We start from the raw sequence: 17,636 nt of genomic DNA on the forward strand, positions 1-17,636 counted from the left end.
AGAGAGCTAATTTCTTGACAGTATGTAGGACAGTGGCAAAATATATTGGAGTGCAGTTACTCGAGTACAGTACTGAAGTTACTGATGTTCTGATGCTTCCTGCCTTTATTCCACCATGTGCCCTTTATTTTTTCCTTTTAGCCAAAGAAATAGCAAAATCATCATCTTATTTTGAAAAAAATTTTTCACTGCAAACCAGCTAGCGCTGGTCCTTCATGCCTCGTGCCCTTCAGGCCAGCTGCTCAGGTTCTCAGTCAGCTGCTGGATGATATTTGGCCTCATTACACCACAAATTCAGTGTGGTAAAGATCATCAAATAACCAGACACTTTAAAATGTGTGTATTTTCTGACAGCAGCATTGGTATCTTGTGCTGGTTGATGAGTTTTTACTCCATCAGTCATAAGACATGCATTTTAGGGTGAATGGTGAGTTCAAGGTAGCTGGAATATTAGCCCAGTGACAGCTGGGACAGGCTTCGCCTGCCTGGTGACTCTGAGCAGTTCACAACATGAATGGATGGATGCTTAGTGAGGCAACAAAATAAAAATGTATCAAGACATTAAAGAATAGAAGAAACTAACTCTTTCCCCTTTACTGACAAGTTTTGACACCTCTTTAAATATCAATAAAGTCGTGTTTTGACGACCATCAGAATAGTTTGTGGGTTTTTCCACAGGCACAGACCACCGTTGCTAACTTCCAATGCACACTCAGTCGTTTTGTTCTATGAGCAGGCCTGAAATATGACAGACACCTCTCAGGCCCGAAAAGAGAAACAACGGTTAGTGTTAGCAGGCTTTCAAAGGGTAAAGAGTTAAACAACAGATGGACAGACAAACGGAAAACTTTTTCAAAGCTGTAGACGGCTGCACTGTTCTTATAATCTGCCCCTGAATATGATCCAGTTTCCAAACACCGCTCTTTAAATATTCCATTGACAGAAAAATATCTTTTACTTACAGTCTGAACCCTGGTTTCTGTCTGGAGCCCAAGGCAGTGTCTCCTGTTTCATTTCAGCAAGGTGACCCGAGATCAAAAAGAGACAGACGCCTCCCTGTGTTCAATATGATGGTTGCTTGATCAACAAACAGGTGTATGCACGATTGATCAGATATGAGTTTTATTTGCTGCGTGACTTTTACAGCACGTGTCGCATGTGCTACTTCAAGGAAACATCACGTGGTAAATGAGGTGCAGAGAGATGCTGTTTGTGAAGCAGCACAGTCACATCTGTGCTTCTTCCTATACAGCGCATTAAAACCCTCAGGTGGAGTCCTGATGACTTCACAGAGGGCTCTTTGAGGGACGAAGCTCGCTCGTGGGGTCGTCTGCCGTTCGTCTCGGTCATTCAGTTACAAACACTGGGACATATGGACAAACACTGGGCAGTTCCCACTCTGCTCCCTCTCCAGAGCTGATGGTCTGATTAGATTTTGGTCCCACCAGCTGCATATGTTTGCATTTCAATGTGGAAAAACCAATATCTCTGAAAGTATCAGAACATCTCAGCAGGTCCAGGAGGCAAAGATCACTACACACTGATAGAAATCTCTGAGCTGATTAGGACACGTTTGTATTAATGAGCAGGCTGATTAGCATTGTGGACTGTGCTTCATTTATCATCTGAGTTGGAGAGTCTCAGTGTTTGTCTTTATCTGATAAAAATCACCAACTACACTGTTAGAAGTCCAGTGTCTTAAAACATTGGGGACTTTTAAAAAGAAAAATGATGGCCGAGGGGCTCTACTCAGTGAAGTAGGCGGGCCTTAAACTGTGTTAGGTAGTTAAGGTCATTGGTTGGTTCCCAATCCATTATTGGATATTGGTCACTGTTGATTAATTGAGTTCTTCTTGTCGTTGTTATAATGGAGGTCAACCAAAGCATTGCTGGTCTTCCTCGGGACCTTGTTCCTTCTGGTCTTCCAACCATGATGTCCTTTTCCAATAACTGTTGTTTTCCTGTGAAAATTAACTGAGTTCTAGCTTCATTATTTGCCCTCCACAGGCATTGTTGGCTTTATTTCTTCCAACATTGATTTGTCGGTCTTTGGGCATCCATGGTACTGATAAAATCTGTCAAGAGTTCCACATTTCTGAAACACGGATTCATTGACTGTCCTGTTTTCTTTTTTCAGCTTTCACAGCTCTAGGTGAGCGTAGAGAAAATAAAACTGTACTATAGATTTGAAGACTTTATCCGGTGACTTCATCGTTGCTCTAACATTGCGATATTTCTTTTGATTTCAAATGATTAATTATCGATCCTGGCAGATTAAAGTTCTTGACCTTTTCTTTTTCATCGTTATATATGTGGAAGCTGCCATCTTTGTAGTTTTCAGTCATCAGGATTTTGGTTTAAGACATATGGAGTAGCATCCCCTTGTTCTGGCTTTCTCATTAAACAGTGCTGAGTAGGTTCTTTGTTCTTCGTCTTGGGAGCTGTTTGCTATCAAAGTGGTGTTCTCTGCATATCATAGGTTAATAATAATAATGGATTGGATTTATATAGCACTTTTCAAGGCACCCAAAGCGCTTTACAATGCCACTATTCATTCACTCTCGCATTCACACACTGGTGGAGGCAAGCTATGGTTGTAGCCACAGCTGCCCTGGGGCAAACTGACAGAAGCGAGGCTGCCATATCGCGCCATCGGCCCCTCTGGCCAACGCCAGTAGGCGGTAGGGTAAAGTGTCTTGCCCAAGGACACAACGACCAGGACAGAGAGCCCGGGGATCGAACCGGCGACCTTCCGGTTACAGATACGCTTCCCAACCCCCTGAGCCAGGTTGTCAGTATTTTGTCCTCCAATAAAAAAACCTTTCTTCATTATCCGTACTCAGTCCATACTCAGTCCTGACAGCAGCTTCTTGGTCTTTAACACAATGTTCTTATGAGGTTAATCGAATGGGTACACAGCAAATCCAGCATGTCCAAATTAACACTGTCGGATTTGATTTCAACACTATTAAAGTGTCTATATGGGTCCACACCAGAGAGTGTTAATTTAACTCTTTTTGGAGAGTTGGTACGTTAACTCTGATTTAGTGTTAAACACCAAATCTGTCTGGAGTTGATAATTTAACACTTGGTGTTAAGAGTTTATATATTAACTCTCAAAGAGTATTTTAGTTTAACTACGTAAGAGTTATCTTCTAATTCATTCTAAAAAGTGGGAATTTTACTGTTCTGAACTTCTAGAAATTTCTTTTGGAAATAAACATTTACTAAAAAGACGCAATGGTTTTTGAAAAACATTTATTCTGAACTGTGCACCACAATTTTAAAACATTTTCTGAAAGATGTAACAGTATACATGTTCTCACTTTCATTAGAATTTTGTTTATCAAAAGGTCTGACATGGTAAATGCAAATAACAGCATTCTCATCACTTATTTCTTCAATACAATATGCATGTCCTTCATTCATCCCTTTGTGGAACTTCAACGCACTTCTACTCTCCCCCATATTCCATCTTCACAAGCATATCCTGTGCGGAGATTGAATAAAAATTAGTTGACACTAATTAATGGCACAAATAATCCAGTAAACAATTGCAGCACAGTAAAAAAAAAAAAAAAGGAATCCTCTTTGAGCCATTACTTGTGTAAAATATTTTCCCAAAAGACAAGGACACAGGCAACAGGTAATACTGAACTAAATGTAAAACCTCAACCTTTTTCATTTTTACCTAAACCGTGTGCACAAAACTCTGGAAGGATCTATGCTAACGTAGAACCCAGTCAGGACGTCTGCTACTGCTGTTTGCTCGTTTTTTTTTTATGGGCGATCGTTTTCAGGCTTCAAGTAGCACCATTATACCAACATTTACATTCTGCACATTGTTTTAGGTGTATTTGACCAAAAGTTTGACTGAAAATTCACATGCAAGCTTTTTTCAAGGCTGTGGTATTTGCCCGCAAATAATACCTTTCAGCTAGCTAAAACAGAATATTATGCTATCACCGAGCAACATGGCTAATGCCTTTCACACAGCTTTGTCTCAACTCCAAAGAGCCACAGAAGGAAAAGCTAATAGAAATAATTGAAACATCGCGGATACAAGCGGCAGAAATGAGCTTCCTCCGAAGGGTGGCTGGCCTCTCCCTTAGAGATAGGGTGAGAAGTTCGGCCATCCGGGAGGGGCTCAGAGTAGAGCAGCTGCTGCTCCACACCGAAAGGAGCCAGCTGAGGTGGTTCGGGCATCTGACAAGGATGCCCCCTGGGCACCTCCTGGGTGAGGTGTTCCAGGCATGTCCCACCGGGAGGAGGCCCCGGGGCAGACCCAGGACACGCTGGAGAGATTATATCTCTCGGCTGGCCTGGGAACGCCTTGGTATTCCCCCGGATAAGCTGGAGGAGGTGGCTGGGGAGAGGGAGGTCTGGGCCTCTTTGCTTAGGCTGCTGCCCCCGCGACCCGCCCCGGACAAAGCGGATGAAGATGGATGGATGGATGGATGGATGGACTTACCAAGCATGGCAAACAACTCAAATATGTAGAGCAAAATGTTCTGAAACGGCTTCACTTCAGCTTCGATTGGAGCCGTGCTGGGGGCGGAGTCTGTGAATTTACTCTGTTGGTGTCATAGCCCCTCTAGGAGTTCAGAGTTAAGAGGTCAAGAGTTAATGTTTCCATTGTAACACCTCCAGATTTGACAGAGAAACACTCATTTTTAACACTCGATTTTAACTACTATCATTTTACACCTCAGAGTTACATTAAAAGAATGTGACTCCGCTTAGAGTAAAATTAACTCTACTTTTGCAAGAAGACTATTAACACCAAAACATTTAACACTTTTGAATTTGCTGTGTAGAAAAGCCCACGACCTTTAATGTCCTCCAGAATTTTTGATGGTAAGGTGTGTCACATGATCAATAAATTTTAAAGTAATCATAGTTTCCTGAGGTCACAGACAGAAGGTTCACACATCCAGAGGGTCATACAGCCAGGCTTCTTTTGGAAACTGGAGGTGTCGCCCCCTGCTGGTCATTAGAAAGAATACAGGTTTATCTCTGCGCTTTAGACCAAGTACCTGTTTCTGAGGTGTTCTTCAGTTTTGCATTCATGCACAAGGATCCCAAATATTAGACAGCAGGCAGAAACACATCTGCAAGTCTGCTCCTTTGAGTACTTGTCTTTGTTTCATCATACCGCAGAGCAGCCACATTATTGGAGAGATAATTAAAAATATCTCCAACAGGACGTCCGACATCCTTTTCTCCTCACCTATTACCAAACAACACAGAGCCAGGTAACACAACAGGAGGGGCATTGCAAAGGGCAAACACAGTAATAAAGACAGAGCTTGTGTGGGAGTGTGAGGTTCCAGGTGCAGACATAGACGAGGAGACAGTACTGAACTTGAAACGAAAAGCGAGCCTTTATTTGGGCTGATTAACGTGGCAAACAACAGAAAGCACTGAGGCAAAACTAAACTAGAAGCTGAACTGGGAAAACTAAGATCTGACACTTAACTCAGACAGCAGGGAAAGCGAAGACAGGGTGACAACGATGCACATGATGGAGACTACTATGAACAGGACTCACATAAGTAACATGGACATGACCAGCACAGAGTCCTGAAACCTGGCGTAACATGTGGGAAGTAGAACAGACGACGCAGCGATGAATAAAGGAAGACTGAGGACTTAAATACACACATGAGGTGATCAGGGGAAGTGGAGACACACGAGAACACAGCTGGCTAGAATGAAACATAATGACAATACAGGGGAGAGTAACACTAACTACAATGAACAAAGAACACCAGACTCTTCCAAAATAAAACAGGAAACACAGAGACATAGACATGGCATGAACTTGACAACAAGAGCCATACAGACATGAAACATGACAAGTAGACGCACGGACCAGGGAAAGATGACAAAAGGGACTAAGAAACCAAGGACTAAACTGCAAACTAGAAAACAACTAGATGTGTTACACTACAACATGGGGATACAAAAATATACATTAGAATAATAATAATAATAATAATAATAAACTTTATTTATAAAGCACACTTAAAAACCAAGGGTATGCCAAGGTGCTTAACAAGTAACATAGAGAATAGAAGGAACATAATAGAAATAGGACCAAAGCAAGTACTAAGTATGCAAGCAGGTAGCTGTCACTGATACATAGGAAAGCAACAGGTACAGAGCAAACAAGAATTTAAATGAGCATAAAAGTGCATGATATGAAATCATAAAAGAAATATTAACTAGAGGGAAAGGCAAGATTGAATAAGTGGGTTTTTAGTCGTGATTTGAACAGTGCAATGGAATCAGATGCGCGGAGGTCGAGAGGAAGGGTATTCCATAGTACCGGGGCAGCCAGATCAAACGCACGGTCACCCCGGGACTTCAGTCGAGATCTGGGTTGGGTCAGAAGTATTTGAGTGGCAGATCTAAGTGTTCTAGCAGGAATATGTGATTTGAGAAGTTCACTAAGATAACTTGGCGCTAATTTATTAATAGTTTTGAATGTAAGGAGTAATATTTTAAATTGAATATGGTACTTTATGGGCAGCCAATGCAAGCTAGCTAGAACAGGAGTAATAGGGCAAAATTTCCTGGTACCAGTCAAAAGGCGGGCTGCTGCATTTTGGACTGTTTGCAGTCTAAGAAGAAGAGAAGAGGGAAAACCGTAGTACAAGGAGTTACAATAATCCAACCTGGAGGTCACAAAAGCGTGAATAAGCTTCTCCAGATCCTCATGCGGAACATAATGCCTAGCCTTAGAGATAAGGCGCAGTTGGTGGAAGCTAGATCTCACTACAGCAGACACTTGCTTATCGAGTTTGAGCGAGCTATCCAGCAGTACACCCAAGTTACTGACATAGTCACAAGAAAAGCTAGCAAAGGAACCCAGGGCAGCACAGAGTTGGGCACAAGGGATTTTACTGTTGAACACCACAATCTCAGTCTTCTTATCATTTAAAACAAGATAATTACTCAGGAACTGTCACGGATTGCCGGGGCAAGCCGTGTGGAATTGTAGAAAGGGACCAAAAGGCGGCAGCTCTGGTGCAGGTGAGTGTTTATTCACAGAGGTAGGTAAGTACAAACAACGGTGGCGACAAAACATGAAACTGGAAACCTAAACTAGGTAAACTAATAAGACAAACCAGAAACGAGGATGCAGGGAGGTCCGGAGAAATACATACGGGAAGACGCAGGGAGACCGAGGGGAAACAACACAGACGAACCAGCAATTACTATGACAGAAGACACAACTTAAATACACTCAGAGAACACAGGGAGATTACATACAGGTGGGAACACAGCTGGGAGTGATCACGTGACGAGAGTAGGGAGACAAACAGAAACACTCACATAAGACGCAGACCTTCACAATAAAACAGGAAACACATACACGCAATGACATAACACACCAACTTAACACAGACTGGGGGACACAGAACATAGGAACATGAACCATGAAACAGAAGAGTATAAACACCCAAGGTAACCAAAACCACAGAATACTAATAAACTAAACAAACACGGAGTCGCAGACTCCGGATCATGACAGGAACCATTCTTTGACCTCCCGCATGCATTCTTGAAAGTAGTGTAGGGACACAGCAAGGTCGTCAGTAAGTTGAAAATAGATCTGTATATCATCGTCGTAACAGTGGAAGGTGATACTGTATTTTTCAAAGATTGCGCCTAGAGGGAGCAAATACAATGAGAAGAGAATAGGGCCTAAAACTGATCCTTGAGGCACACCACAACAGACCGGAGCAGAGGAAGAGGAGAAGGTGCCCAAGTTAACCGAAAAGGACCTGTCAGCAAGATATGATTTAAACCAGTCGAGGGCAGTGCCTCTAATACCCACAGTGTGCTCAAGTCTTAGTAATAAAATGTTATGGTCCACCATATCAAAGGCCGAAGAGAGGTCTAGTAAAACTAGGACCATAGAGCGTCCAGTATCAGTGATTACAAGAATATCATTAAGAACTCTAACCAACGCTGTTTCAGTGCTATGCAATGGCTTAAAGGCAGATTGAAATTTCTCAGCAATATTGTTCGTGTCCAAGTACTCCTGGAGCTGGGAGAGAACTAGTCTCTCCAGGATCCTGGACAAGAACGAAAGCTTAGAGATCGGTCTGTAGTTTGAAAGGTCATTACAGTAAGAGTTTCTTTTTTTAAGAATCGGGTGGACTACAGCATGCTTAAAAACCAAAGGAACAGCCAGCTGTGCCTGAGTGACCGAGCCCCAGGCCGAGAGGCCGGGGGCACCCCACCTCCGAAGTGGCCCGAGCGAGCCCCAGGCTCCAGGCCCCGATGAGCGGCCGCCAAGGAGTGAGCCGGTGTGTACCTGGACGCCCATCCCCAGACACAAAGAACCACCAACGCACCGATATCTGAGGGAGTCCACCACTGGCAGGGGAAGTGGTGGTGGGTGGAGATAGACCTCCAAACCTTGGAGGGCCTGAGATGTCCCCAGAGAGGTGGCGTCTGATACTCAACCTGACATATAGACACAGACATACAGGCACACACAGATACAAACATCCATTCCCACCCTCATGCTCTCATGTGCACTTACTCCACACTCAACCAACGTGGAGACAGACATGAAGAGACGCTGTACACACGATCACACTCCCCAAGCGTACTCTACGAACCGGGTCTAGGTACCCTTGCCCCTGGAGGGGGGAACTGCACCCAGACCCAGGTGGTGTTACCCTTTTCCCTGCGGTGGGGAGAGGCAGTGTGAGTAATGTGAATGTCTAAGTTGTGGGATAAAATTGAGGCAGAGGCAGTGTTTTTAAGCTTATACGTGGGGGTTTATTTTTCCAAAGGAATTTGGACATACATGAATCTAGAGATCTGAACCAATCTTGTGGCGGTTTAGTTGGGATCATTGAGAATAAATAATTTATTTTTGGTAAGACCATCATTTTTATAGCAGCAACCCTTCCCATGAGTGATATGGGTAGACATTTCCACCTAGCCAGATCACCTTCTACCTTCTTTAAAAGTGAGATATGGTTTAATTTAGTTAGATCTGCAAGCTTGGGAGAAACATTAATACCTAAATATTTTATATTTCCCGATTGCAGTGGTGTAGAAGAGGAATTATGGAGGGAGCAATTAATCGGTAGGACTGTAGATTTTGACCAGTTAATTGAGTAATCTGATATTCTTGCAAAAGAGTTTATCAATTCAATCACCCCAGAGATATTGGTTTGTGAGTTTTGGAGAAAAAGTAACACATCATCTGCATAAAGGCTGATTTTATGTTCCACGTTCTTGCATTTTATGCCCTTAATTACTGAATTCTGTCTAATTGCTGCTGCTAGTGGTTCAATAAAAATTGCAAACAGTGAAGGGGAGAGTGGGCATCCCTGCCTGGTGCCCCTCAAGAGACAGAAGCTGGAGGATGTCTGGTCATTTGTTCTGACACAAGCTGTTGGGGAATTATATAATATTTTTAACCAGTTTATGAAAGAGGATCCAAAACCAAATTTGTGTAAAGTTGCAAATAAAAATTTCCAGTTAACTCTGTCAAATGCTTTTTCTGCGTCTAAAGAGAATATTGTAGTTTCTAGGTTTTTACTGTATGAGTAGTCTATCAAATTAAGTAATCTACGTGTATTTGTTGATGAGTGCCTACCTTTTATGAAACCATAAGAATTTTTAAAGACCGAGGCTACGCCGCCACCCCTACCAGTAAGCCTTGGTGAGCTAAAAGCGACACAGTCCGATGGAAGAAGTTTGGTACACATTCACCCAGTGTATATACTATATGTATGTATATATATATATAATGTTCTTCCTCTACACCCCCCAATTTTTGCACATGTCGAGGAGCGTGTCAGACTACATTTCACTGTGTGTTATACTTGTATAACTATGCATGTGACAAATAAAGAACCTTGAACCTTGAACCTTGGTAAAAGGGATGAACTCACCAGGACGAATCCAGGTTTCAGTCAGGAATAAAGCATCAATCCCATTAGTGGAGAGGAAGTCATTTAAGAGAAAGGTCTTATTGACCAGCGACCTGACATTAAGCAATGCCATCCGTATCCTAGGGGCTAAGTCGCCTAGGGTGGTGCGTCATAGGACACTTAGGTTGCTTCGGAAAACGCTGCATTGGAGCGATGTTATCCAAACCCAAGCAGGAAAACATGCCACAGGAATGGCAGGGTAGACTTCGTGGTCGGCCGAGCAGATCCAACGGTGGGTGAGCAACTTAGCATCAGAGCACTCCTGGGAAGGAGGGAAAGAAGACAAAATATCCAGGCTACCCACATGCCAGCTCCTTCTACCGTGTTTCCTATAGCGTTTCTTGTGTAGATTCGGAATAGGTAGGTGGAGGAAGCCGGTCGGAGGGTCCGGTCATGGGGTCCGGTCGGAGGGTCCGGTCAGAGGGTCCGGTTGGAGGGTCCGGTCGGGGCGCGGTGGCGTCACCCAGGTTCCAGCAAGGATCAGGCCAAGAGGAATGAGAGAGTCTTAGATTTAAAAGTGTTTGCCTGTCGTATGTAATCCGTGCACAGCCATTAGATGAGCATACAACTAAAAGGATAAAAAATACAATGCCAAGGTCCATAAAGAGCGTAGAGAGGGTAAAAAGCAGCGAAGCAGATATAGCCGAGGACGGCAAGCCACGTACACCGGCACCATCTTAGCTTTAGATCTCAAACACTGGGCCACATGGCCCAGAACCCTGACACTAATACTTATTGAGTGGCAATTAATGAGGCCGTGTCTGTTCTCGCAGCTGCAGATCTTTGCTAACTTTCCCTCTGTGACCTGCAACAGACACAGAGTCGCCTTCCAGAATACAGAGCGTCGCTGTAATGGGGATGGTGATAAATACTGAATGACGGGAGGAGACGGTGTCATTAAAGCCACCTCCATCGACAGCCCCGCTCTCACTGCACGCTCTGCGATATAAGCTTCGAGCCTGCAAGTCATCTTTTGTAACTGGGAGGTTGAGGATGACACGGCTTGGAGTTTCTGCTTCCACTATCAATCAGAAAACCCAGTCGTCTTTCTTTGTCAAACCGTTCACTGTAAATAACCAAACTGAACTTCCATTTAAAGAAAGCTTGGACCGGAACAGAAAATCTCTTTAGCTTAACTTTGATGCACGACGGTAACCTCGAACCCACTCGCTGTTCAACCTTTCTCTTTGCATGGGGCAGCCAATCAGAAGAAAAGTACGCTTAAAGGAGGGAGGCGCTTAAACAGCGCATTTCAGATACTCTGCCAAACTGAACAAACCACCGCTTCATCAGCGTCGATAAACAGAATAAATAACAGAACAGAAATAGCACTGGGCAGCATTTTCTTCAGCTAAATTGCTGCTTGTGTGAGTGAAGCTACAGGTAGCACTTCCGTGTGTTTGTTTTTGGTCATATGAGCCGGGACGGGATGTGGAAAAGTATTAAATTACTCCCAACCAGCAGCTGGTTTTGGGTGGACGGCTTCAGGAAAAACTTTGGAGAGTAGAAGGCGGCTGATGTGCAGACTAACCCTGCTTCATTACATTTGGGGGTAAACAGTCTGTATGTGAGATAGGAAACTTGGCAGTAATAATAATGCTGCTCAGAGGCAGGACAGTTTAATGCTGGGAGCTTGGTACAATGGCTTCAGCCGTGGGAAAATATAATTGAAATGCAGCACGATTCACTCGGGGCGGCAGGTAAATGTTAAACTCTTAAATCAAGCCCTCAAACTTCATTTCCTCGTGTGGGAGAAAGACCTTTACAGCACATCAGCGAGCCCCAGCTTTCTTGTCAGAGAAGTCGGCCGAGCAAGGAGCTGATAAATTGGAATAAAATTTATCAGTTGCAACTGTGGCTCAAAACTGATGTTTATGCCTCTGCTGGAAGCAACAGCCCATTATTAGGAGATTTCTTTTGACAAGTTCTATATGGAAGTGCGCAAGAGCAGCTCGGGACAGCAGTATTAATTTGCCTGAATGATGGTGGAGCCATTAAAGCAGCAGTGATGAGGTTTGGAGAGCCTTATGATGAAACTACTCAGCTTCTGGTTTGTCCCCTAAAACAACTTTGAAAATGAATAATGACAAGTGTCGCACTAGTACTATAAGGTAGTGCACCACTGCCATTGGACATTTTGTACATAACTGATATTCCCCCGTGTCTTTTACACAGTGGAGTTATTTCACAGCCTAGAAAGTAGAGTGGTCTGAAACCCTACAACATGTCGAAAAGACACCACTGGATCATCACTGTCACAGGGCAACAAAGGAAATGTTGGAGAAGTTTGTGGTAGATGGATGAACTTTGTTTTACTTTAATACAAAGAAAACTCCAACGACTACTTGCAGTCTGAGAGCGAAGTGCTCTAATGGGGTGATATGGTACTATAAGGTCATTAAGATAAGATGGGGCCTAATTATATAAGACCTTGTATGTGAGGAGCAGGATTTTAAATTCTGGATTTAACAGGGAGCCAATGAAGGGAAGCCAATATAGGATAAATATTCTTTCTAGTCCCTGCCGGTACTCTCGCTGCAGCATTTTGTATTAACTGAAGGCTTTTCAGGGAGTTTTTAGGACATCCTGATAATAATGAATTACAGTAGTCCAGCCTAGAATCAATAAATGCATTAACTAGTTTGTCAGCGTCACTCTTAGACAGGATATTTCTAATTTTAGAGATACTGCGAAAATGGAAGAAAGCAGTCCTATGATATGATTCAAACCACTGCAGTGCAGTACCCCGTGTTTCAATCTTTGTAGTAAATCTCTTAGTATAGCCCAAACTCAGTCTAAGTACTTCTTACTAATGTAATGCCCAGACCAGACTCAAATGCTTGTGTGATTCCACGTGTGTGTCTGCCACCGCGTCTGAAAAGTAACACTAAGGTGTGTCCACAAGTGTGATGAACGGTAAAATATGATGACGAGTCCTACAGGTATCAGCATGTGATGAGTTGGCAGTGAGAATGCGTCGATCTGACTTATCTAGCTGACGACCTGCCTGAAAGATTTTTGGATTAACTTATTTTATACTGACAGCTTGTCATCCTCCTCTTGCTCTACAGGAAACGCCTTTGTTGTGAGCCTGGCCTTCGCTGACTTGGTGGTTGCTATCTATCCCTACCCGCTGGTGCTCACTGCCATTTTCAACGACGGTTGGATTGCCGGCTACATCCACTGTCAGATCAGTGGCTTCCTCATGGGCCTCAGCGTAATTGGCTCCATCTTTAACATCACGGGCATCGCCATCAACCGCTACTGCTACATCTGCCACAGCCTCAAGTATGACAAGCTCTTCTCCAACAGCAACACCATGTGCTACGTCGTGCTCGTCTGGGCGCTCACCATCCTCGCCATCGTCCCCAACTGGTTTGTGGAGTCGCTGCAGTACGACCCGCGGGTTTACTCCTGCACCTTCGCCCAGTCCGTCAGTTCACTGTACACCATCGCCGTGGTGGTGGTGCACTTCATCTTGCCCATTGGCATTGTCAGCTACTGCTACCTGCGTATCTGGATTCTGGTCATCCAGGTGAGGCGGCGGGTCAAGCCAGACTCGAGACCTAAAATCAAGCCACACGACCTCCGCAACTTCCTCACTATGTTTGTGGTGTTCGTGCTCTTTGCTGTTTGCTGGGCGCCGCTGAACCTGATTGGCCTGGCGGTGGCAGTGGACTCCACGCTGGGCCGTGCCATCCCAGAGTGGCTGTTCACAGCCAGCTACTTCATGGCGTATTTTAACAGCTGCCTCAATGCCGTCGTCTACGGTGTCCTGAACCATAACTTCAGGAAGGAGTACAAGAGGATCGTCCTCATCATCTTCAAGTTCCACTGCTGAGATGGAATACTTGGAAATGCAGAGATTTTTATCTTTAATGACATGAAAGATAGAAAGAACTTTACCCTGACAGGAAAATAAAACAGGACTGATGAAATGGAAAGAAAGCAAATAAAGGTACAGTGGAAGGAGAACAACAAGAGCACTGAGTGGGAGAGAAAAATAGGAGCGCTTTAATAGCTGCAGGAGGAGAGATGAAGAGCAGACAAAGTGAAATAAATGTTGCCACACTGAGAGTTATCAGTGATGCCTTCAGGGAAACAAGGAGACTAAGAATGCAGAGAGCAAGGGAGAGGCCAGAACTTGGGAAGCACTCCTAACTGGGGAATGTGTTTCATCCTGACTTTCTTGGGTAATGAAGTCGTGACTTAATGTTCAGATGAGAGCATAATTCATTGTGTTTAATTAGCAACATAATTAAGTTAAATGTGGGGTCACTGAGTTGAATAGCATCCTCTGTGAATTAGATTCAAGGCAGAGCTCTGACACTGTGATTTTTTTTAAAAGACGTCGACGCTGTTCCTGTTCCTACGAAGTACGAAGATAACGACGAAGATGACAAATCGGCTTTGAGGAGAATGAAGATGCATTATATACTTTTAAAATTGCAAAATCATTTAAGGTGGGACACATTTTTGAACATTAAGGCTGCGAGAGACTCTGTGTGTGCACAACAACGATTGGGATATTTTACTTGTAATATAACTAATCTATGTAAGAAGGTAGCAAACTCTCACTGAGGACAGAGGGGGACGATGGACGACTTGTCCAGTGACTTCAGCTTTGGACTAAGAGTCCCAGTATGAAGCATAAAAGTACTCCATGATATGGGTCTGGTTCCTGCAAGACTGGTCCTAACTAAAACTTGATATTTGTTAAGACCAGCCCAACTTAAACCTAGTCTTAACTAAGGTGTCCATGCGTCTATGACTGCAGAGTGATAGAAATGTTGCAGAGTTCACCTGTTTTTACCAACCAGCTGTTGTGTAATGTAATCCAATAAAAACAGCTGTTTAGTGACTTCATTGTCATTCAGCTCTAATAACGAGCCCCAAAATTTACATGAAGTCTGAAAAGTTGCTGTTCAAGTTAAAAGACAGGAACACTTTTTCAAGTAGCTCATCATAAAACATTAACAGCATCACTTACAAAATCCATCACTTCTAGCAGCCATGGTTTGGGTTTCGTTTCGTTTTCCTGCATCACAGAGTTCCCTGCACTCAGCTGGTGGCCGTCATGACATCAATGGAATCATGTGTATGCAAATTTTTACCACTTAGAAGGTGCTCAGGTCACCTGCAAATGGTTTAATCACCAAGTCCTTTTAGAAAGGAGCATTATAAGCAGCTACCTGTGCGTTTGTCTCAAGCCCCGAACCTTGGCTCCACTGCCTTCGACTGCAGCTGGCAGTCCTGGTTCTGCTCAGCTTAGCAGCTCACTTCTCCACCTGCGGCATTTTCTGACTCTACATCTCACAGAGAAGAAGAAAGACTACCATGGACAGCTGCAGTTCAAGGCAGTGAACAACAATACTTTAAAAATGCAAATAAAAAATACTAAAATAAAGTACCCCGTGTATTCGTGGGGTTGTTAGTAACCCATTAAAGTCTTTGTGGGGGAAACACTATGCTGTGCTTTTATACTGATACAGTAATAATTACTCTGACTTCCAGTTCTAGTTGTCGGGCCAAAAGCTGGGAGATGACGCATGGATGACCACACACGCTTAAAGCTCTGAGATCCCAACAAAAAACTCAGTGCAAGGTGGAGTCTGAGAAGTGCCACACCTCACCACATCCACCTGTGTGAGTCGTGCATCCACAGTCTTAGTGCCCAGATTCCTGCAAAAAACACGTGTCAGAAAATGGTGAAACAAACATGTGCAAGAGTGCAAAACATCCCCAGACCTGCTGCCAGGGCACTTAGGAGGCTACAAGCTTTTTTGACTTTGTGAGGCCTGAAAGTTAAAAGTGTCATTAATCAAAATCCACTTTTAATTTAAAGCAGTAAAATGTTCTTTCGCTGTCCTTCTGCTGTTAAGTGTAACTTTGCAATGATGCTTTCAGGACTCAAACATTTAGTTTGACCGGACAGTGTGATGAATATGAAGAGGGGCAGGGGGTACAATATGCTCCAGAGAGGCTGACTCTGAGACTGTCTCCCTTCATTGCATCATCACCTTCCTCTTCCTGAGAATGAGCGGCACAGGTGTGCCACAGCCTCTCTGCACTGCCTGCACGGTGTGTCCGTGTGCAACCCTCTGCAAACACAGACGGAGACAAAAGGATGAAAACACAGTGTCTGTGTACCGCTGTGTCCTCCCACATGACCAAAGCCAGTCTGAGCTCAGCAACCTGAGACTATCAGTGTTCCCTCACAGTCGCATGAGTGCGTCTGCTGTACACACCGAGTCTGAACACAAGCCAAGCATCAGAGAAACAGGCACGAGTGATTAAATCATGGTAACGGTATTCTGAACATGTCACTGTGCTTCATACTGCTGGGGAGCTGAAGATGAATGTTGCATATGTATTAATAAGCTGTGATAATCTGCCTGTGCTTTGGTCCTATTTTAATAAGCTCACTGTGTGTGTGTGTGTGTGTGTGTGTGCGTGCGTGCGTGCATGTTTTGGGACCAGTTTATGGGTCCACTGAGGACCCTTCGATGGCACCAGGGACAGCTGTTGGAGGGACAGCGTGTTTGTGTGTGTTTTGTTTGTTTTTTGTGCCAAGATGTTGCCGGTTCAAAGTCAGTCAAGGTCTGAAGTTTAAAGCCAAATGTTCCTGTGTTCACGTCTTGTAAGCGCAGGCAGGTAATATACAGGTAAAACAAGGGCATCTGACAAATAATCTGAACTCACAGGAAATCTTCAATGAGCTGCTGTGAGTCTTCACATCTGTCCAAGAAACAGAAAATAAATTGACCAAGAATTAAGTACATTAATTGAAGACCAACAGGAGTTTAGACTAGTTTAACATAACAACGTCTTGTTCTTTTTGACACCACGTAAAAAGAAGCCATCCTCCCCATCCTCGGTGCAGATCTGGGACCTGTGGGATTTATCATATCTCTGCTGCCTCTGCGTTGCAAGTTTTATTTACTTTATCAACCTCCAAAGATGAATCTAAGATAATAAATAGTAATATGACGGGAAGCAGTTACTCTCAGATGAAGCTGGACTAATCTAACCAGCTTCCACAGACACTTACAGTGAGTCTGAGAGGTGAAGCTAATGTAAAAACCTAAATTCCTTCTAATGACAACCAGCTGGCTGTTGGCAGGACACCCGTGGATCGATGCTGGATCGGATTGGGATCTGAGGAATCTGCAGTTACAGACTCCAACACGACTGTGAATAAAAGAAAGAAGCACAGATGACATAAACGAATAAAGTGGAATTCATCAATACTCATGTTTGGAAGATAGTGCAGCTCGATGAGGACAGCGGCAGGTTTAATTGGCCCACTGAGGGTTTAAAGAAGCACAGTTATTGGCTTTCTTTTTTTTTTTTACCTGAATTACCTGCAGCTGTGTACATCTAAAGACGTATTTCTCTTATTTTTTTGTGCTAAAAATCAATGAAGCTTGCTGTTGTTTGTGTGTTTGGATCAGTTTTAAACAAACAGAATGGATGTGAAGGCCGAGCGGCAGCCGGTTGCTCTGAATGACAATGTTCTGGTTTTCCTTTCTCACGCTGTTTTGCACATTGCCGTGGAGAATGTTTCCTCTGAATGTTTGTAATGTCGATGAAACAAAAGAAACCAAGCAACACCTGAAATCCATGTCTTAATAAAAGAACTTTCAGTGTGAGCCGCTGGCCTCCTCG

General features: G+C 43.7%; 1 protein-coding gene across 1 annotated transcript in view; it reads left to right on the forward strand.

Annotated features, from left to right (window-relative positions):
* The window catches only part of mtnr1al (melatonin receptor type 1A like), a 46,016-nt gene extending 28,380 nt beyond the window's left edge, over nt 1–17,636 (forward strand). The window contains exon 2 of the mRNA XM_086304995.1: nt 13,040–17,636. Within this exon, the coding sequence (XP_086161121.1) occupies nt 13,040–13,809 (770 nt within the window). The 3' untranslated portion in view covers nt 13,810–17,636. The remainder of the gene's footprint in view (nt 1–13,039) is intronic.

This window comes from Aulonocara sp. 'chitande type north' Nkhata Bay, linkage group LG2 (assembly GCF_057382095.1).
Source record: "Aulonocara sp. 'chitande type north' Nkhata Bay isolate Kocher_YH1m ecotype deep benthic linkage group LG2, A_spYH_male_GT1.1, whole genome shotgun sequence".
Taxonomy (NCBI): Eukaryota; Metazoa; Chordata; class Actinopteri; order Cichliformes; family Cichlidae; genus Aulonocara; species Aulonocara sp. 'chitande type north' Nkhata Bay.